Source organism: Caenorhabditis elegans, chromosome X, assembly GCF_000002985.6.
Source record: "Caenorhabditis elegans chromosome X".
In the NCBI taxonomy this organism is placed as follows: Eukaryota; Metazoa; Nematoda; class Chromadorea; order Rhabditida; family Rhabditidae; genus Caenorhabditis; species Caenorhabditis elegans.
In genome coordinates, this window is record NC_003284.9 from 16,328,368 (window position 1) to 16,350,837 (window position 22,470).

The following is a 22,470-nucleotide window of genomic DNA, read 5'->3' on the forward strand; positions in this document are numbered from 1 at the left end:
ATAACTAGAGGTGCGATTTTTGTATGGATCATATACCTAATGAGGTGACAATTACAGGGATCGTCATCGAGGATGCAAAGAGGCAATTAACTGGCCGAAGCAATGAAAATACTTGTTTTTGCAATAACATTGTTTTAGAAATATGATACCTAGCAGGTGATAATGACTTTGTAATTATAAGAAATGTAGGCGGTGTTCTAGATGATAGATAACAGTAGTATATAAAAAACCAAGAGAGTTATAGTCATCACTGAATTTTTAGGACGACTGTGTGTTGTTCATCTTTCTATATTTTTTTCTCTTCTTAAAACCAAAAACCAAAAATTAAGTCATAGTACTGAAATTTGTCCGAAAATCTGAAACTTGTCTGGAAATTGGAATTTGTCTGAAACTTTAGAGAATCTGGAAACCACAAAAAGCGCATTTTCAATCACAATTGATTCAAATTATTACATTCTTACTATTTTCGAAAATATACGAATATGAATGACGTCAGAGAATCTGGAAACCGCAAAAAGCGCATTTTCAAGCACCTTTTCTGAAAACTTTTTGTATCTGATTTTATCTTAAGAAGATCATGACCCATCACCTACATCCTGTTAACATAAAGGCATGTTGTTGTCGAATTAATCATGTTGCGTTTTTTCATCCTTAAGACCCCCTGCCGTGCTCCACCTACATCCGACTAACTTCAAACGGATTGCACAATAAAGTATGCTAAGTTTGATAACCTTGGAGATAGCATCCGGATTGCTGGATATATTCTGTAGAACAGCATTCTGCATATTAATTGCATCAGCTATCGGCTGCCTATTATTATCTTTCTTTCTCTTCGAAAAAATCTACGAGATGGCGAACAACGAGCAACAGGATCTGTTGAATAAAATCATCCGTGATGATTCCAAAAATGTAAGTTCGCTTCTATACTTTATTTACCGAAAGTTACCTTTTTTTCTAATTTTTAAAACTCTACCTTTATTCATTTTCTGAATTCATTCAATGTCCAAAATTCATTTTTTTAATTCTATAATTGATGTATCGAAACTTAATTTTTCTATTTTTTTAAAAATAATCTTCCTAATTCACCAAAATCCATTTCTTCAAAATTAATTTCTAATTTCATTCATTTCTAAAATTATTTTTAATATTTTTTTTCCCAAAATTCGTTATTCGTTTTCAGAAACAAGTATTGTTAATGATAAATGGTGCAGCTAGGACAGGGAAAACATTTTTGATCAAGCTAATAGAAAACTCAATGAACAGAAGCGCAGGAAAAAGAGTAGTTTTGATGACTGGATCTACCGGGAAAGCAGCAAAAGCGATCGGAGGGCGCACACTGCATTGCACAATTGGCCTACCGAACGAAAAACCTGAAGATCTGGAAAGCTTGAAATCTCAGGCATTCATCTACGCCACGACACGACTTATTATCATCGATGAAATCACACTCCTAGCGAGCTGGCACCTGGATGCGACGGACATGGTTCTCAAAAGAACGCAGAAGAGGACGGATGCGCTCTTCGGCGGGCTATCGATCATCCTCGTGGGGGATCTTCGACAGCTGAACTTGGGAACAAGAGCGAATTTCTCATCGAAGCCTACAACCACGGAGGACAAAAATTCAAACTAAACGTTTCGGATGTCTACGCACTCGTTCACGAATTTGATCTTACTGATGGACTCTCGAATGAGCTGGAAGCTGCAATAATTGAACATAAAATGATCCAATACCCCCTAATTTCTTCCCAAGTTCGTAGTTTCTATATTGAAGGGAACCGTCTGGATGCCCCCGCAAATAAACTTTTCACAAGTAAAATGCCACGACGACTATTCCTAGGACTTGTATATACTTGACTATTCCTAGGACTAGTGATTCCTATAATGGTTCTTTTGACACCAGTCCTTTCAATTTCAAACCATACGATATATCAGATGTACATGTAGATTTTTGTCCCGCCGCGGTGAGCGGTGGTGAAGAGTCCAGCCCGGGCGAGTGAAGCGAGCCTAGGAGGACAATCTGAAAAATGGTTCATGTACACTTTGTGCACAAAACAATTACATTTTCTGTACATTTAACTTTACGCAAAAACAATTGTGTCACAATTGTTTTTTCACTAAAAAACACTGTTTTTTCATAAAATTTGCAAACTTTTCTTGATTTTCATAAGGGGGTACATCATTTTTCATTAAGAAGTCCATCATTTTTTTATGTGGGTGCATGTTTTTTCATAGGGGGCATTTCCGTGGATTTCAAAATATTTTCCTGTTCTTCTTACGCGTGTATGAATTTTTACCCACAATTTTTTTCTCATATTCCGCATATTTTTTTTCATTTCAAGTAGGAGTTTGTTACCCACATGTTTCAGGTGCGTACATTTTTTTTCTTATAGGTATAGGTATTCGTTCGATCAAGTGGTTCGGCAATGAGTTTTGAGATTTTTTTCATCACAAGGTGTCCATCTTCCCGTGTGTAACTCTTTCTATTGGCGACGAATGGCTAAATTGGAACCAATATTTGGAAGCTTTCAAATCACAGTCGGCTCTCTCGAGCATCATCCGAATCAACATTCCAAAAATTTCCCTGTTGCAGATCTAGATCTTCACACTTGATAAATTGTATGTCAACGGGACCGAAATTGACTAATCCAGAGATTGATTTTTTGAATTCTTGGTCTCCTGTAATGACTACGTGATCGGGCACTTGCCGAAGTTGCCGAACCCCGTAAATTTCGGCAGCTTTTCGGCAACCGGCAACCAGGTTTCAAAGTTTTGACGTTGGTCAAACATATATATATATTTATTTTTTTTTTGAAATTATATTGTTGAGCGTTTTGAAAAAAAGTTTGGTCGTTTTTTTTGTTTACAGTAAAATTGTAGCATTTTTCAGGCTCTCTTGTTTTTTCTGAACTAAAAAATGTTTGACACTGATATCGGCGGTTGCCGAAGTTGCTGAAAAAAGTTCGGCAATTGCCATGCTCGACAAGCAGAATTTGCTGAAGTTGCCGAACGCTGAAAGTTCCGGCAACCGGCAACTTGGTCCGAAAAGCATGGAGTTTTCTTTTGAAAAATGTTAAACATGACCATTTTTATTTTAATAATTAATTAGTCGATTATAATATTACCAACAAACCTATGTGAAGATTTGCAACCGAGCAAAACCAGCTCATTATCAGTTGAATACCATAATAACATGTTGTCCTGCTTACCTCCCTCACCATCCTTACAGGCCACCTGCAACCGTCCTCCTGTCTCTCTGCGCTCTCTCGGTTGGTGTGCACTGTCTCGTCAATTGCACGTCTGCGTCTCCCATTTTCCTGTTCATTCTTCTCAAACCCGTACCGTTTGTTTTTGTTTCGAGTGATTTTGGCGCAAATTTGGCCCGCAAATTATTGAATTTTGGTTGTTTTCTTGGCTCTCAATTTCTATACAAACTCTGCAGATCAGTCGTTTCTTGTTAATTTTCTTCAGATTTATTTAGTTTTTTCTATGTTTAATTAATTTTTTTTCCTGTATATTTTTGTGTGTCCCGTGAAATCATAATTGAACATTTTGCTTCTTTTGCATTTTTTGCTTCACAAATTTGATTAGTAGAAAAAAATAAAAATTCAACATGCTCTAGTTTTGCTTGTTTCGAAAGGTACTTCTTAAACAAACAAGCATTGGGCTATTTCCTGCCTCTTACTCACTCGCACTCTGCGTCTCTCGTGCCTCTAACAGTCTCTCACACACTCACTCTCTCTTTTGAAGGTCGTAAACACAGCAAATCGCTAGAGACAGTCACAATCGCGCTCCACTGTGACAGATGTCTTTGTTGCCGGGCAGCAGAGGCGCGTAAACTGGCTCATAGTAATTTAATTTAAAGTTGTAAAATTTAGAATTTAAAAAATAGCAAGATTGTTTTATTAAGATTTTTGTTTTTCACAGTTTTCTCAGGGCAAGTTTAATTTTTTTTGTTGTCAAATTGATTTGTCTTGCTTGGTTCATTCATTATTATTAATACATGAAAAATTGTTTTTTATTAAATTTTTTTGCCAAAACCACATGAACTATTTCTAATAATGTTTCTTTTTTCAGAATTCAAAATGGAAGAATCGCAGAGCCTATCGGCTCACGATTTTGCCGTCTACAAATTGCAGGACACCTGCAAAAGCATCCTTCGGGACTTCGGGTTCACGTCTGTCGCACAATCGGCGAACAGCAAACTGGCAGCCTTACTTAGAAGCAAGATAAACGAGTATGCACATTCGACGAGAGCATTTATGGAATTAGGTGGGGAATTTTTTCTTCTCTCAAAATATTATGCCAATTTTCAATTATTTTCCAGCGGGTCGCACAAAACCGGTCACAAATGATGTGATTGCAGCTTTCAAGCACCAAAAAGTTAGCCTTCCAGATTTGAAGGATTATGCAAAACAGGTCAAATCAGAGATGCTTCATGCGGTGAGGATATTATGATTTGTAACTGAAATTTGAAATTTGAAGAGAAATCTAAAGAAAAGAGCTTATTTTATGGTCTGCCAGACGCCGGAAGTTATTAGAAGCTAGAAAAAAATTGAAGCATTGAAAATTAAAACGAAACCAAACAAAAAGAAAAAGAAATCTGAAGCAAAAGTAGTTTTATTCAAAATCAAAAATCAGCCAGAGTGCCCCATTTCGGTTTGATCTACCTAGAGAATTTCGGGAATTTAGTCGCATACTTCTCAACTGATTTTGCATGATTGAGAGTGTGCTGACGACACTTGTTTTAAGAACAAACTCCCGCATTTTTTGTAGATCAAGCCGTAATGCGACAGCCTGACACCAAGTGTATTTTGTGATTGAGCAAAATGTACTTTTTGAGGAATCACTAGTTTTGGTGAATCCAAAAAATCTCCAATTTGCTAGGACGTCCTCTTCCAGTTCTAAAAGTTTCCAAAAGTTGAAGTGAACAATTTATTTACTATTTCAAAAATTTTTGGATGAGAAAACCACGAAAACCACAAAAAACTGAACTTAAAATATCCCGCAGTACTTAAATAAAATTAACTAAACTTAAAAATTTTTGAAAAGTTAGAATCATCTATAGAAATAAAGATCACATAGCAAACAAAAAGCCACCAGAAAAACTATCTAATTTATGCAATTTTCAGCTCCCAGTTATCCCGGTGCCTGACCAGGAAATTGCAAAGTCAGATGACAATTTCTTCCGTTCCATGTACGGCCCGAAACCATCAGAAAAAGAGCTCGAGGAGCGTCGTGAGCACATTCCTTCACACTTTCGAGCACTTCACCCAGAATGGATCGAAGAAGAAAACAAGGAGAAGCCGCCCGATGACACGGGAACACGTAAAGTCGTAAAAAGTGCTGAAGAACGTGAACAGGATGAGTTCAACAAGCTGAAAAGGATCAACACCTACCGACGCAACGAGAATCCGGAAGTTCAACAAGCTCGCGAGGAGAAAGAGCGTCGTGAGGCGGAGGAAGCCGCGTACGCCAAGAAACGGAATCACGAACGATTCAAAAAAGGAATCACGGCGCTTCCTGGCTCGACCCTTCCAAACTTTGAAGATATGAACTTTGTTGAGACCGGATTCTTTAAGGATTTCGAAGAGAACAAGAGACTGGAAGCCGAGCGTCGCTTACAGGTTCAGAATGCGAGCAAGGTTGCCCCGACGCTCCCACCGCCGGTAGTCAACAAGCCATTACCGTCATTTTCGACGGATTCTGTTTCTGCATCGTCATCTGCATCGGCTAGTATAATGGCTTCGCCAAGTTTGGGTGAGATGGCCGAAGCATTCCTAAAGGTGAGTTTTTTTCTCTAGAGAAAATGTTCTATTAGAGACTAAATTTGAAATTTTGGTGAAACTAGCTTTGTGAAAATTGCCAACAGAAAAAAGACAGAAAATATATCTATGATATTGACGATTTTTTTCTCAAAAAATGTATTATGATCTACCTCCATTCATGTGCAAATCAAGATGGGCTGCAAATTTTCTAGAAAAATCTACAAAACTGACGACTTTGGTGTAGTAATCCAACTTTAAAGGTGTGTAATTGTCGTGAAGTTTTTTTTTTGAAAATTTCGAAACATTGGTTCGCCGAAAAAATTTGCACCAACGGCTGGTGAAATTGTTTTTAGTAAATGGGAATATTCAGACAGATTTGAGATTTTTTCAAAGTTTTCAACAAAAAAAATGATTCACTATTTCTTTCACTACTATACATATACTAGAACTAGACCTAAAAAATAGATTTGCCGCGTGCTCCTGGAGCAAATTTTGATGAGTGTTAGTTCACGTATAAATTGAAATTTCAAAGTTCTGATTTTCAAACAAATTTTGACACGATAAAGTTTTCAGACAAGTTTCAAAATTTTATTTAAAAAATGTATCAAAACTGCTCACCGAAAATGTTTTATTTTTGTATTTCACCAAACTTTTTTCAGAACAAAATCTTCATGGACACTATCAACGCCTACGGAAAATCCTTCGAGCACAAGTCACCATTCAAAGATGATTCTGGACCAGCATTCCGATTGTCCGAGTTGGTGAAACCCAATAAGCCATACTTGAAACTCCCTGGCACTGGCTCAAATCCAGGATCTGCTCCATCGTCGAGACCTGGAAGCTCAATGAGCATTGGTACACCGACAAAAGTGAAGGGATTGCCAGGGCGTCCGAAGAAGCCGAAGCCGGAAGGTGTTGTTACTGTGCCAAAACCGAAGGGTCGTCCACCAAAGAAAGCCACTTTGGAGAAGGTTTGTTATTTGAATTTTTGCACAAAAATATAGTTAAGAAACACTTTAATGATGCACCTTTCAACACTCTAACACTCTTCCTAACACTCTAACACAGCACACAATTTAAGACGATTTTGCACGTTTTTGAACACTTCACAGCAACAAACAAATACTCAAACATGAAAGCTTCAGAGAAAGCGTCTCAGTGAGCAAATCATTGCACAGCAGCAGAAAAAGTTAGATGAGTTTAAAGAAGAGAAGGAAAAGCAGGAAAAAACTTCTGATAAGAAGCCCAAGAAGCAGACATTAGCTGAAGAGATTCGGGATCAGTTATTGCGGGCAAAGAGTAAAATTGTTCTACCCAACTCAGTCGTTGCACCAATTCAGACTACGCTGCCACCAGCACAACAACCAGCAACAGCGACGGGAATGGTGTCATTGACGATTGCGCCGATTCTCGTTCCCCAGACTAGCATGGAGCCGGCGACAAGTGTTCCAGTCGTCGGAGCTACAGTTGACATTGACTCTGCTCCGTTCCTGTTGGCCGAGCCAGCACTGGAGGTGGAGATCAAAACTGAAGATCAATTCCCCGAAGGACCATCGTCATCTGTTGCCGCTGATACTACGTTGGAATTTGGAGAGGATCAGGAGAAGAAGCCGAAGAAGGAGAAACGGGACAAGAGTTCGGAGGAGTACAAAGAGTACAAGCGTTTGAAAAAGGAGAAGCGTCGCAAAGAGCGAGAAGAGCGGAAATCTGCTGAGAATTGTGTGAAGATCGAAAAGGAAAAGACGTCTACACCGGTCAAGCAAGAGGATGTTCCAGGTTGGTGGTTGTTAGGAGAATTTCTTGTCTGAAACAATGACAGCGTGCGGTTTGAAGATTGTTTATTGTATTTTGATGTGCCATTTTTATGCTAGCGATATGTTAATGGGGCAATGAAAAACGGCAATGACTCTAACGAAAACACTCAAGCAAAGATATTATATTTTGAAAATTAGTTTCTCATTTTGGTACACGGATTCAAAATTACTGTAATTTCAACTTACTTAAAATTTTTAGAAAAGATTAAGATAAGATTTACGGAATTTTTTTTTCAGTTTTTTCAACCGGCTCCATCAATTTTAAAAAACATTTTGTTAATTTCTTTTGTTATTCCGTACAATTAGGAAGAAAAATGCGCAGATTTTAGAATTTTTAAAAGCTCATCTAACAAGAAGCTTGCAAGATTTTTTTAAATCTTGAACTGACAGATTGGTTTAGAAGCAATTTTTTAGACCTTGTATTTAAACATCTATTCATAAGGCTTTGTAATGTCTCTAAAAATTCAAGAATTCTAAATACATTATAGATATGTAAATTGTTAGTTGTAACTTTTCAACTGACTTTATCAACTATTAAAGGTGGAGTAGCGGCAGTGGGGATTTTGTCTAACATTTGTAAATTCACTTATGATGATCTAAAACGACTGATCATCATAATAAAACACTTCAAAAATTTTTAGATTTTTCATAATTTCCGGTAAAAGTTTTGGTAAACTGCCAAAATTTTGAAAAGATATGAGCTTTTGAGGAAATCCAATGTTGCATGTTCCGACCCCCACAATGTTTTAATACAAATAATGAGAATAAAATTACAGTATAAAAATGTAGAAACAATTTTTTTTGGTCGACTTCCAAAGTTCTGAGTGGCAAAAACTGAGTAATTGTCACTTTTTGAGAGTAAATTTTTAAAAAAATTAAAAATGTTTTTGTAGTTTTATCATGATATTCGGTCATTTTGGTACCCATAACACTTTCTCAACTGGTGCCACTTCATCTTTAAGTTGTACCACATTTTGAATTGGTAGTTGGAAAACTGGTCAAGCTGTAGTGATATATGCTAATTTATATTGACTTGAAACTAGGACTGTGCAACCGGACGTCCGGTCGTCCGAACCGGACGCACATGCGTCCGGTTTGGGGTAGCTTTCCACGGCGGCCGACAATTTCCGAGTTTTGCCACTATGAAATTGCTGATTATGTATAGTGAGTGGCGAAACTCGGAAATTGTCGGTCGCCGTGGAAACCTACCTGCTGCACAGCCCTACTTGTAACACACTTGTAACCTCTATGTTATGCCTACCGAAGAAATATAATCTCTGGGAGTAGGCACAACTGTCATATAACTTTATGAGTTTTTATGAATAGAGAAAGATTAGATGTGCGTAAGTGCAGAGTCGGATAATCCATCGCCTCACATTTTCGCTGCTCTTCCCTTCATCGCCTCTTTACTTTTTCGTCTCTTATCACGTTTCCGGTTTAGCAGTAGCTTTTAATTTTGAGCTGAAATTCGCCTTTTAAAGTATTTTTTGTTGTTGTTGTTATTCTGTCATTTTTTTTAATGGTCAACCATGTCAACTGCAGCATCCTCAGATTATTGGAACAGAAAAAGAAACACTTTTGCGAAAGAAAAAGCAACACATGACCCGAACATATTGCTTTTTTGCCATCTCTCACATCAGTCAATGTTTGGTTTCCATTACGTAAACTTTTCAAGGCGAGCCTGCAGGGCACGGGCATAGTTTTTTTTTGACACAAAACGCATGCCTATGTGTTATCAATTGTATACTTTTTTTTTGGTTTCTTTAATTTCCGTCCTCGATAAGACTAACTAATAATTGAGGTTGTTACTATTTGGATTTGCGAACAAAGTGTTTTTTGACTGTTTGTTAATGCACTTTTACTTTTCGCAAGTTTTTTTTTCTGAATTGATAAGATAGCCAAAAGAGTCTTCTGGACTTCAATGCCCCTCTCCTCAAATTAAAAATGCAAAAAATGCAAAAATGCAAAACGTCTGGAAAAGGAAAAAAGAAACAAAAGCGAAGCTAATTATCGCTACGAAAAGAAAAGAAAGTCTTATAGTTTCAAAGTTTGTGCTATTATTCAAACTTTTTCGTGACTAACAAACAAAGGGGCAGTTTATTGATTTTCACGACAATTTTGAGAAAATTTTGTGGACGCTGCAATAGGTGAACACTTGACATTGTTTGGTTCCTTTCGAATGTAGTTTGAAAAGATCAAATGAACAAATAGTTTTTCTTCAGTTTATTTCTCCAAGTAACAAATTGGCAGCCATTCTTTTGTGAAAATTTTTTAAAATCACCGGTGAAATTTTTTAAATTTAAATGCAATATATGAATCATTAATGCTTATTATTGTTAATTTAGTTTTTCTTGGGATAGTTTTAATTTTTTTTCAAGTATGGTTAGAGATTGTTGGCATTCTGCCAAGTTTTAGTTTTGTTCTAAAAAGTATAATGGCTGAGAACCACTGCAACTTTATGTTGTCATATTCCTGAATCATCTAGCGTAAATTACATTATCAAAATTTTGTCTAACTTTTAACCAAACTTTCTCAAAAATTCCATTGGAATTTTGGGACTAACAACCGGTAATCATAGAAGAATATTTTGGAAATCATCAAACTTTGATCAATTTCTGCCATTTTGCCAGTTTTTCGAAATTTTATTTTCTAACTTAATAGGACTAGCAGCAACATACCATTTGGCTCTAAATTTTGTGAAAATCTTTAAATGTTCCAGTCTAGAATGTTTTGTCGAATTTAATTTTTCCCTGATTTTTTTTCTAAGTTTGTCCAACTTTTTAAAATCATATTAACTAGGTTAAAATCAATTTAATTTTAAAATGAAAGAGTAAATATTTTCTGTTGCAAAACATTTTAATAAACGTTTATTGACGCCTTAAAGTTAATTATTTTTAAACTTTTTTGCTTTAAATTTTTTGTAGTCAGAAGTTATGGTTAGTTTTTCAGATTTGGTAATTTCTTTTTTTTTCGAAGTTTAACATGACTCAAAACCTCTCAAAATTTAATGATAATTTTTCAGGTCAGCTTTTAATTTGTTAGCTAAAAAAACCGTCCTAACAGTAATATGCTAAAATGACCAAATGTCATAATACAATTTTTAAAAATTTCGTTGAATTTTCAAACCCATACAATGTATGAATAAGAATATTTTAAATATAAAAAACTGTTTTGCACCGCTGTTGACTTGAAATAAAACATTTTCCAAAATTTGTTGAAAAGTTGTATTTTGTCATAATATTTAAGAAGTCCTTGAACTCTCGCAAATTTTTTCTAATGTGTAGAACGTTTTTCCAGATCGTTTCTTGATTTTTAGTTGCCAGTCACGTGGAAACGTCGTTCTCCCTACTTTCTTCCCAAATTTTGTTTCATCTTCTTCGTTTGCAAAAAAGAGACATCGAACACAAACTTTTTTCACTTTCTCTTTTTCTCTCTCTCTCTCTCTCTCTCTCTCTCTCTACTCATCGTTTCTTGCTCTTGTTTTCCCTTGGAAAATATCAAATTCAGCTGGAGAGCCGAGAGACATTTAGAGATATTCATTGGTTCCACATTCCATGCCCTTCTTGTGGTGGCATTGGGGGTCCTTGCGCTCGTATGTGTTTTTTTTTTGTGTTGGGCTTTTGCTTGCTTGCTTGCTCAATCGACCTAGAATGTCTCTTTTTCTTTCTCTTGGTTGCCGAGAGCTAAACCTCGTTTTTTTTTGGTGTACTTTGTGTCTGGATAACAGCAATTGCCCAAAAAATGAAGTATTCTCAATATTGGGGATGTGCGCCAATTTTTCTCAAACAAATTGCGTTCGATTTGTCAAAAAAAGGACACGATTTGGTCCAACCTTTCCTTATTCGGATTCATTTGACGTTTCGATTGTCATTTAGGTTTTTGCCAATTTTCGCTCCCGTCTTCTCGCATTTCTTATGAATGGGAATTGGAATTGAAATTGGAATTGTGGAGAGTGTGGGAGGAAAAGGAGGACGGAGTGGTGGGACAAATGAGGAAGAAGAAGGGAAATGTTAAATGTCGTTTTCACATATACATATTTTCTCATTGCTCACTGGAAAAATGATGTGAACAGTTTTTGAGTGATATCTAATTGCAGTTCTATCTATTGTCTTACCTAAAAAAAATGTTGCTCTAAAATTTGGGACGCGGAACTTGGTTTTTTTTGTTAGCATAAACGGGCAAAAACGTTTCCAAAACTGCCGGACCACTTTTGCAAATACGAAGTTCGAAGCTTCTTTTAATTTTTGAAGTTTAGAAGTTTCTTCTCAATTTAACCCAGGAATTTGGAAACGAATTTTCAATATATTGGTATATTGCTGGTTTTTTTGATACATTTTAAAAAAGTGTTTTTGATGTTAGAAAGCTATTTCAAAAAAACCATCTCAGCTATCCACTTGACGAAAAAATGTAACAAAAAACGCTGTAATTCCAGAGCATATGAAATGTTTTTTACTAAAACGTTTCGGCTCCGTAGCAGCGAATTTTTGATTTTTATGGTGTATAGTTTAGTTGTTGGCACATGTCTTAATTTTAGCTTGATCATGTAAAATTTAACTGTGTAATTTTTTATATTTTTCTCAGCTAGTGAAAAAGGTTAGCGAGAAAAGCACAAAAATCCCGGGGCATATCAAACATTTTTCATCGATTTTTCCGGTTTTACAGTAGGCCAGTTTTTGAACATCTAGATTATATTTAATGTTTTTCAGCAATTATATATTTGAACAACACAATTAATTTTGCTGTCTTAAAATTTTTATAGAATAATTATGTTCCTGTTCAAACTAGAATTCTTTTGTCAATGTGACTTTTATCAACGACTCTAAACTTTATTCACCTATTTGTTTCACCCAAAAAATGTCAATTTTTCAGATTCAACTCCTGTACTCAAACTCAAGATCAAGTTCAACCCGAATCTACAGACACCAAAAGCGGAAGAGCCAGAGCCAATGCGTCCGGATACGACGACAAGCTCGGGAAGCCGACCTGCGTCGTCCAAAAGCAACTATCACAACGAACCACCACCACCACCTGCCAATCCGCCACCGCTCAAGTTCCGATTCAAGAATCTGTTCAATTTGGGAGACCAGGATGTGAAGAAAGAGGAGCCATCATCGATGACTCCAGAAAGCTCGAGACCGGGATCTTCGCTTGAGGTAGGTGTGGAACACTTTAAAGTCGCAGTAAAAAAAAACTAGGTGTTTTGAACAAAAATCCGAGCAGGTTTTTTAGAAGTTACACGGCTGTTTTAAAGATTTTTTGACCTGCCCGTAGTGTGTGATATTTATATTTTCATTTAATTTTTGAAAAAAGAGATTTTCGACATTTGAAATCGTCGTGCATTAGTCGTTTTTCACGGAAATAATCAAAACGTTTTGAAACCCTAAACTTTAGGAAGGTTCTAGAAAAGTTTTACGCGCTTAGTCAAGAGCTGAAACTTTTAAGATTTCATGCTGATTAGTCATAAAGCGAATAGGTATAGGATGCACTAGGTTTAATTTATACCGCATTTCCCTCGTTATTCTTGCATGCGAGACAGACTAATTTTCAATTTCTCCGTAGCGGTGCATAATTAATAGAGACTGCTAGACTTTTTTTTAAATGCACTATAACAATGGAAAACTTACCAATTGTTGTAGGAAATTTAACTTACCGTTTGAACAATAAAAAGTACATAGTTTTTCAAAATTTCAATAAAATATTTGAACGCTTAGTTTAATTTATCCAAAAAAATGTAAATTTGCTGACTTTTCAGCAAAGTATTGCTGATCCGACAAATTGTCAGTGCAAGACTATTTGTAGACACAAGAAAGTTTTTGATTGGCTCGTGGGGGTGCAAGACTAATAGAGGAGATGCAGTAATCCAAATATTAAATGCCTAGCTAAAAAACTGACGAGAAATAATACACTCATAATAATAAAACTGCTTTGCGTGTACTCCCAAATAGGCCTCGTCTTTTTATCACGGCGACAAGGCAAAAATCTGGACTCCAACCTATATCGGGCCGCCGACATCTCACGGGTTCCGCGCGCCGCTATGTTTAACTCACAGCGGGCGTGGCGAGCTGTGCGAGTTAAAAACAGCGGCGCGCGTAACCCGTGAAATGTCGGCGGCCTGATATTAGTTTGGGGTCCCGATTTTCGCTTTTCCCCGTAATTTGACAAGAAAAAAACGGGCCTGTTTGGGCGTACACGCCACGCAGTTTTATTATTTTGAGTGTAGCTTATTATCATATTGTGGGCTATATTTGTCTTTTTCTTTCTTGATTTTTCACATGGTCCAATTCCAATAAACCACCTTGATTGCCCTGGCCCCACTTCGTACACATTATCTATTTTCAGACGCCGTCCTCCTCGTCGTCATCGAAGCATCATCATCATCATCACAAGAAGGAGCGTAAGGACAAGGAGCACAAGAAACACAAGAAGGACAGGGAGCATCGAGATCGTGAGAAGGAGCGAGAACGAGACGAGCGAAAAGAGCGCGAGCGGCAACAGAAGGAAAAGGAGAGGGAGGACGCGGCTCGGCGTGAAATGTTAGTTATATGTGTGTGTGTGAATGGGGGTATGGAGTGTCTGTGTATGTATGTGTTTCGTTTGGATTTGTGTTTCACACAAAATGTTTCATTCTGAAGAGATGTGTGTTTTGTTAAAGGGTTCTAGTGTACCAGGTATGGGCGGTAATTGCCCGTCGGCAAATTGCCGGTTTGCCGATTTGCCGAAAATTTTAATTTTTGAAAAATTACCGATTTCAGTTTTGCCGGAAATGTTTAGAGGAATTTTTTATAAGATGGAATTTTTTCCCGTTTTCCTTAGATATTTTCATAGAATTTCCTTGCTTTTCAAAAGAGATTTAGGAACATTTATAGGATGCGTTTAATTTTGCCATTTGAAATGGAAATTCTGAAATGTTCAAAAAAATATATGCGAAACCACAAGTTGCGGAAAATTTTCGGCAAATTGCAGTTTTTCGGGCAAATTCGGCAAATTGGCGATTTGCCGGTTTGCTGATTTGCCTGAAATTTTCAATTCCGGCAATTTGCCGATTTCCCGATTTACCGGAAAAAATTGTTTGCCGCTCACCCCCGGTAGTGTACTCTGTATTTCTACCCAAGTTTGAGGGCCCTACTGAAAAATTGCCTAAAAAATTTCTCAACTCATAAAATGTGCATCTAGATCAAGAACTCACTGTGAAGTGCATTTCTTTTTTCATTTTTTAAGTGACTAATAAATATAGGAATCGATTTGTTTTCAACTTTGAAAAAGCGAAAATTATCTGGGAAAGTTGAAAGTCTAGGCTACGGAACTCAATTTGATTTTTTTGCTAAAGCTTGAAACATAATCAAAATTATCTAGAAATATGTGGCTAGTCACTGTTAACGGAAAGATGAATATTTATCCTTATTTTTAAAAAATTTGGCGTATTTTCAAAGTTTGCAAAAAACTCCAAAAAAAATTGTGATTTTACAAAACCTAGAATAAACTGAAACCATCGTTTTTTAAATAATGTCAATGCTTTTAGGAATTTTTACAGAATTGGCTTAAAAGTTTTATCTTTATTTACAAGCTCGCCTTATCTGTAGATTCAGCCTATTTTTATACTTAGCTATTTCTGTTGTAACTATGTTTGAAAGAAAATCTACTGGAATTAATTGAACAGGTTTCTTGAATCAGAATAATATACAATGCAAAAATGTCTTCCTAAAAACTCTCTTCATCTGTATAATTTGGTAAGAGAGTATATAGAAAATAACTAGCAGACTTGCTGTGAAGGTTTTAAAATCTATAGTTTTAGCATTGCAACACATTGTTGATATTCATTCGAAAACCACTATCAACTGTTGTTTATAAACTCTCAAATTTTCATTGTTTAAAACAACAGCTAGCTTGATATTTTCCAATTGTACACCGCATGCACTTTTTGAAAGTTTGCAGCCAAGACTAGCAATTTATATCGAAATTTGTTTTGGCTCACTTTTTGTGAAATTCTCAATTGGAGCTTGTCGATCAATTTCATATGTATTTCTTTTTTGGAATATCTTCTAGATAAAACCATATGATTTATATGTAATTGCCTATGAATATTTTCTAATTTTCTTTTAAATTTTCAGTGAAGAGAAAGCTGAAATGGACGCCAAACGAGTTGCCGAAGAAGAGGAGGAGCGGCGTAAAGAAAAGGAGAAGCGCCGTGAGGAGAAGAAAAAGCAGAAGGAGCTGCTAAAAGAGAAGGAGCGAAGTGAACGCAAGGAAAAGGAACGTGAATTGGAACGTGAAAAGGAGAAATCGCGTGAGAAGGAACGTGAAAAAGAGCGGGAAAAGGAGCGTGAAAAAGAGCGTGAGAAAGAGCGCGAGAAGCAAAAGGAACGTGAAAAGGAACGGGAGAAGGAGCGTGAAAAGGAGAAGAAACGAGAGGAAGAAGCTCGTCGGAAGAAGGAGGAAGCATCCACTCCGGTGATCATCCGTCCACTTCTCTCACAGGAAGATGACGATTCCAATGGCTCGGAGAGCAGCGAGGAGATTTGGATTTGTCCGGTGTGCTCGGTTGCCTACACAGTTGGAGCCAACATGATTGGATGCGATCAGTGTCAGGATTGGTTTCATTGGTGAGTGTCTAGGAACCTTTTTTATGATAATTGAAAATTCAAAATATTAAAAGTACAAACCGTATTTTTCAAAGCCTCAGTTTTCATAAATACTTTGCTCCCCGTAACTTTTAAAATTATGTCAGTCTGGTAAGAGCCAATCTCTGCTCGAACCTCATACTTGTTTGCGATTGCTCTTGTTATACACACTCGGAGCCCTTAAAAAAGTGTCTCATTGGAGGCAACAAGTAAATAAAGAGGTTGATCTTTTGAATCTTTTGGTTTTACCCCAACTACGAAACCGATTACTGTCAATAGAAATTCGACTTTTTATTTTTATGAATATTAATTTTGAAAAATTTTCTGAATTGAATTCAATTGAATTCTAGCAACTTTATGCTAAATGAAACACAAATTTCTTTGAAATAGGTGTTCAATTACTAAGAAAACTGTTTGAAACGTGCTCTCATTCCGAACGTGGTGTCCCCTTTTGATTTGATCTTCGAAAAAAGCGGGAGAAAATACGCAAACTTTTCAACTGATTTCGCATGGTGAAGAGTGTGCTGACGTCACACATCCCTGGGGGAAAAACTCCCGCATTTTTTGTAGATCAAACCGCAATGAGACAGACTGACACCACGTGGTTCAGTGAACTGCCCGCCGGACAATTTTTGTGTATATAGATTATAAAAATATATTTTATCTAAAAGAACCATTTAGCTCGAAACCACCCAGCTAAAATATGCATTTAAAAAAACAAAAATCGCAATACGTCGGGATATTGGGAAATGTTCTGATGGTACATGGAAAGTAGTTGTACCACAAAATGTCCATTGAAAAACTGAATTGTATCGACATTTAAAACGCAACCTTTTTTCAAACTTTTCCCAGAAATTTCTTGTTTTCAGGCACTGCGTTGGACTCACTGCCGAACCAACAGACTCGAAGTGGTTCTGCACCCGTTGTACCAAGGGAAACAAGAGCAAAAAGCACGGAAAACGCTCTGCAACCGGACCACATGATCGTGACCCGTCTGCGAAAAAGAAAAAGAAGAGTCATTAGAACATCTTCTAGATTCTTTTTCAAAAAAAAAATTATTTTTAATTACATTCCATCAATCAAACTCTAGTCTTATCTTAACTTTCAATTACTTTGTGATTCGAATGGTCAATTTTGTCCGAACATTGATCATCAAACTTTTTTACCAATCAATTAACTTAAAACCGCCATAATCAGAGATCATAAGTTCTCGACTAGTTTTATTATTTAAAATAATACAAATATTTTGTTATCATCATTTGAATGAAAATTGCCCATCACTCCCAACTTTCTCCTCTTAAATATACTCTAGCCTCAATTGTCAAGTCTTTCAACAACCGCAATTTCCATCCACCATCCCCATCAAACTTACCTCTAGAATATAAATGAATCGACATGAAGTCCTTAAACAAATCAGTGATACATTCCCAACCAATTGTTTTAATGAAGTTGCATAATGTTTTATTCACCTTTTTGCGTTTTCGCGTTTTTGTCAGTAAACCAACAATATGAAGTCTGCAAAAAATCTGCTGGAAATTGGTCTGAAAAAAGCTAAAATAGGTTTAAAACAGTTCTCGTGAGGCAATTTTTGAGTACTTTTGGCAAATATGTTACCCAATATTGTCAGTCACAATTCTAAAATGAATGGCCTATTCTTTGCGAATTTCAAATTAGAACATTTTTTTCAGATCATGAAAAATGTGTACATTGCATATAATAACGCCGTAGGTGCGGCCCCCGACTTTTTTGAGAAAACACATTAGATATACGGTGTCTATCGCGGACCTCGATCGATGTCTGCTGCGCATTTAGCATATGGTTTCCCAAAATTTCGTGGCTCTGATCAGAGATCAAACTACATAGTGACGGAACGACACGCGCTTTATATATAGTAAATTGATATAACGCTATTCAACAATGATATTTTAAAGTGTCATCTGTCAACTTTTCAGAAATATAACTGCAATAAATGGTAAATTTTGATCCCAACACTTCAAATAATGTTTTAACAGAACTGGGCAAAATGATGACATTGCACGTATGTTCTATGATCACAAGTCATAAACCACCCCAGAGCAAAATTATCAGTGATCGTTTTATTGTATTTATCAGTGATGTTATTATCAACTCTCAATATGGTCCACGTGAGATTTTGAACAATGTGTTCGATTTTATTTTAATAGTTTTTAAAATAAAATCCAGTACCACATAAAGGTGCTTATCACCGAAAGTTGAATGCTGAAACCATCAATTTTTTTGTCATAAACCTACAGTAAAATTAGATACATATGTTTAGAAATATACTTTGAACTACATACTTATTCTTGAGCTGGATTGTTTTTTAAGTAATTTTTCAATGAACCATAACTTTCATTAAATGTGAGAAAACCTACCTCAAAATGAGTAAAAATTCGGAATTTTGAATTATAGTGAATACATAACTTTTTCAACATTTTTTTTTGCATTTTCACGTAGGACATTTTCACTTTTCTTACTTTTTCAGTTTAAGAGTATTTTTGAACGTTATTATTGTAACCAATAAAGTTTATAAAGCATAGTATTTTCAAAAGGGATTTTTTACAATCTTTAGTACAGTTTTTGAATTATGTTTTTGCAATTTATGAATTTTTGAATACTTACTGCAGTACTAAAATGTATGGGTTTTTTTAGAAAATCGGTTGCGTTCAAAATTTTCATTTTTAAATCTTATTAGTCAATATCACATCACATGACTACTATGGGTCAATGCACATCGATTTAAAATTATCATAACTCTATTAATTGGAAAAAATTAGTGTCTCAATTCTAAACTTAAACTTTTTTGAAATTTTGAGAATTTTAAATTTTCCTAATCCCCCTACTACAGTGCGCCCAACTGCTATGGGACCCCCCTCGATTTGAGCGGTTTAGGGTATTTACAAACGTTTTCATGGAAAACTAATATCGGAATCGGATTCAGCATACCAAAAAACCTCTGTACCTACAATTTTATCCTGATATCTCAAAAATTGGGATCAAAAGAGAAAAAAATTGAAAAATCGACCGCCCAACTGCTATGGGACCCCCCAGAGATTTTCGATAATTTCACCGAAAATTCTCATTTTTTCGAAAAACATCAAATTTTTCAGGTTCAAAATTTTACTTTGTAGAGTATTTTGGTAGTGTACTTTTTGTTTTTCATATTGTGGAAATAACTGGAAACATGCAAAAGCCCAATTTTTAACATTTTATGACCTTTAAGCCCGACATGAAGCTACTGATTGGGATATTTGCTCAAAACTATTAAATATGGTAAAGTACACACCTTGGAACATTCTGGTGCATTTCCAGAAAATTTAAACAGTTTTGAGTCATTTTAGAGCCACATTTGTACACAGCTTTTACCACTTGTTTTGGTGCCACTCGACTTTTAAGCCCATATCTGAGCAGCCGATAAAGCTTTCCTGATGAAACTTTACAGGCATACATTTAAAAATCTACTGATCATGCATCACAAACAATAGCTTCATCACATTTCAAACAAGTTTGGTCAGTTTAGTTCAAGTTACATATTCAATTGATGAAATATTTTTTCGACAATTTTTCAAAATTTAAAAAAAAAAAGATTTTTCCAATTTTAAACATTAGAATTTGATTTTTCTCAATCAAACATTAACACTTATATAGAAAAAAAGACTTAAATCAAAAAATTACAAAATTTAGAGAATTTAGTAATTTGAGCAAAACTTAACTAAACTTACCTAAACTGACAAAACTTGTTTGAAATGTGATGAAGCTATTGTTTGTGATGCATGATCAGTATATTTTCAAATGTATGTCTGTAAAGTTTCATCAGGAAAGCTTTATCGGCTGCTCAGATATGGGCTTAAACGTCAAGTGGCACCAAAACAAGTGGTAAAAGCTGTGTACAAATGTGGCTCTAAAATGACTCAAAACTGTTTAAATTTTCTGAAAATGCACCAGAATGTTCCAAGGTGTGTACTTTACCAGATTGAATAGTTTGGAGCAAATATCCCAATCAGTAGCTTTATGTCGGGCTTAAAGGTCATAAAATGTTAAAAATCGGGCTTTTCCATGTTTCCAGTTATTTCCACAATATGAAAAACAAAAAGTACACTACCAAAATACTCTACTAAATAAAATTTTGAACCTGAAAAATTTGATGTTTTTCGAAGAAATGAGAATTTTCGGCGAAATTATCGAAAATCTCAGGGAGTCCCATAGCAGTTGGGCGGTCGATTTTTCAACTTTTTGCTCTTTTGCTCCCAATTTTTGAGATATCAGGATAAAATTGTAGGTACAGAGGTTTTTTAATATGCTGAATCCGATTCCGATATTAGTTTTCCATGAAAACGTTTGTAAATACCCTAAACCGCTCAAATCGAGGGGGGTCCCATAGCAGTTGGGCGCACTGTAGTAGAGCCACAGTAATTATTATTAAAAGTCAATAAACTGTTTCTTACACCAGAAACATGTAAAAATACATCAGCCTTATCATCATCCCCATCATAAAAACACGGACAATAATCGAATTCAGGTTCCGCGGAAAACAGATAACCATTCCTTCTTAACCAACGCACTCTACAATCTCGATTTGTCAGCAATATGACGAGAGTGAGAGAATGAGAGAAAGAGAGTGTGTCATCCTTCGACCGCCATACACAGATGCCTCTCTTATCGTCGATGATTGTTCTCTGTTTCTGTGAAACATATTGAGTGCAACTACCCGCTGTACACTTTTTTTTTGCTTTCAATGTTTGTTTAGGAATTAAGTAGTCTGGATATTTAGTTATGCGCTTTTAAAAATGCGTTTTCACAAAGTTTTTTAACCTTTAAAAATTCTGAAATTTTCGTTGTGTAAATTTTAAAATTAAAATTCTTTATCAAAATCCTTCATCCAATTGCTCGAATTTGGCAACTGTTATTCATATTTGGATTATTTCATAGGTCCATTAACTAATTTTAAACATTTAATTGTCCATTTTCCTTTTCGTTCATTTCAAAATTGTTATTGAAAACAAATTAAAAAACCACGAAGTTTTTTATTTATTTTGAAAACCCGGAAACATAAAGTAAAGTCGCACTTTTAGACATTGGTGCTCGCGTGATTTTTGAATTTTTACTGGTAGACTCTTTTAAGTTAAAAAAAACATTTTTTACAAGATCAGAGGTCTATTGCGTTGTAGACAGTGTACGTAATTTTTTCCTTTTTTTACTCCCAAAAAGGTATCGAAGAAACTCATAAAGCAATCAACTTAGTAGTTTGATCTTTTCTCCACTTGACAGTGTATTTGGGTGTGGCTTTATTGATGTTGACCAACAATTTTCTCATAAAACCTGACATTATATTTTGAATTTATGAGATGAACAATTGTTCTTACAAGGAAAGGAAGTCAATCTAGTCCCGGACTTTAAATCGAGACGCATGTCATTTGAAAGCTTATGTTTAGCCTAGATCAACACCAAAATTTCAGCGGCGTAACTCAACTCTGAACCCCCGAAATCGCCATCTGAAAATTTTTCTCTGCGCCCTCATAGTTTTCAATACTATTTCGTACTTATTCCTAGTTATAGTTATACAAAAAATGATCTTCAATCTTTATAAAATGGTTTCACACGTTGAAAACAATAAAAATCAGCGGTTGATGGCCGTACGGTAAACGCTTGGAAAAATGGAATAAAGGTCTCGGGTTCTATTCTTCCAGCGTTAATAATTTTTTAAAAATTTTTTAAAAATTGCAATACCTGAAATTTTGTAAAAAAAACTCAATTTGAAAAAATATGTAGCTTTTTGCATGCTCAGATACAAAAAAAAATTGTTTTGGAATTTTTTTCAAAAAGAAAAATTTTGACCAAAAATTTGGCGAAATTTCAGATTTTTTCAAAAAAAAAAAAATTTCCAAAAAGCTTCCACATTGTTTGTTAGACCTTAAAAGCTCCCAAACACAAATTTTAATCGCTCATAACCACTTTTCAGTCCATTTACTTGACCTAGAATTCAGCGAAAAAATGCACTAGAGCACTTTCAGATGGCGATTTCGGGGGTTCAGAGTTGAGTTCCGCCGCTAAAATTTTTGTGGTGATCTAGTCCAAACATAAGTTTTCAAATAACATACGTCTCGATTTAAAGTCCGTAACTAGATTGACTTCCTTTCCTTGTTAGGTTTGCAGGAAAAAACCCAGCAAACTTTACGGAACTTTAGTATGGACTAGGCTATCACACACATTATAGCAAAACAACTCAAATTTTAATATCGGAAATTATGATCTGAA

The 22,470-nt window shown here is 35.6% G+C and overlaps 2 protein-coding genes across 5 annotated transcripts; both read left to right on the plus strand.

Annotated features, from left to right (window-relative positions):
* The first annotated feature begins 260 nt into the window (after positions 1-260).
* On the plus strand, positions 261-1,783 carry C11G6.2 (ATP-dependent DNA helicase). The gene is made up of 2 exons (NM_078255.2): positions 261-909; positions 1,181-1,783. The coding sequence occupies exons 1-2, from the start codon at positions 850-852 to the stop codon at positions 1,628-1,630; spliced, it is 510 nt and encodes a 169-aa protein (NP_510656.1). The 5' UTR covers positions 261-849; the 3' UTR covers positions 1,631-1,783.
* A 2,284-nt stretch (positions 1,784-4,067) lies between these two features.
* taf-3 (PHD-type domain-containing protein) lies at positions 4,068-17,661 on the plus strand (the record flags this gene model as incomplete). 4 transcript variants are annotated; one of them, NM_001347279.5, is made up of 9 exons in its annotated part: positions 4,068-4,269; positions 4,325-4,440; positions 5,130-5,783; positions 6,425-6,736; positions 7,106-7,541; positions 12,449-12,732; positions 13,919-14,112; positions 15,688-16,179; positions 17,067-17,661. In NM_001347279.5, the coding sequence occupies 9 exons, from the start codon at positions 4,083-4,085 to the stop codon at positions 17,218-17,220; spliced, it is 2,829 nt and encodes a 942-aa protein (NP_001334235.1). The 4 variants fall into 4 exon arrangements, with proteins under 4 accessions (NP_001334235.1, NP_001257272.1, NP_001257273.1 ...); NM_001270343.5 differs by having other exon boundaries at positions 6,911-7,541; positions 17,067-17,660; NM_001270344.3 differs by lacking the exons at positions 4,068-4,269; positions 4,325-4,440; positions 5,130-5,783; positions 6,425-6,736; positions 7,106-7,541 and having other exon boundaries at positions 12,526-12,732; positions 17,067-17,220.
* Positions 17,662-22,470: the final 4,809 nt, after the last annotated feature.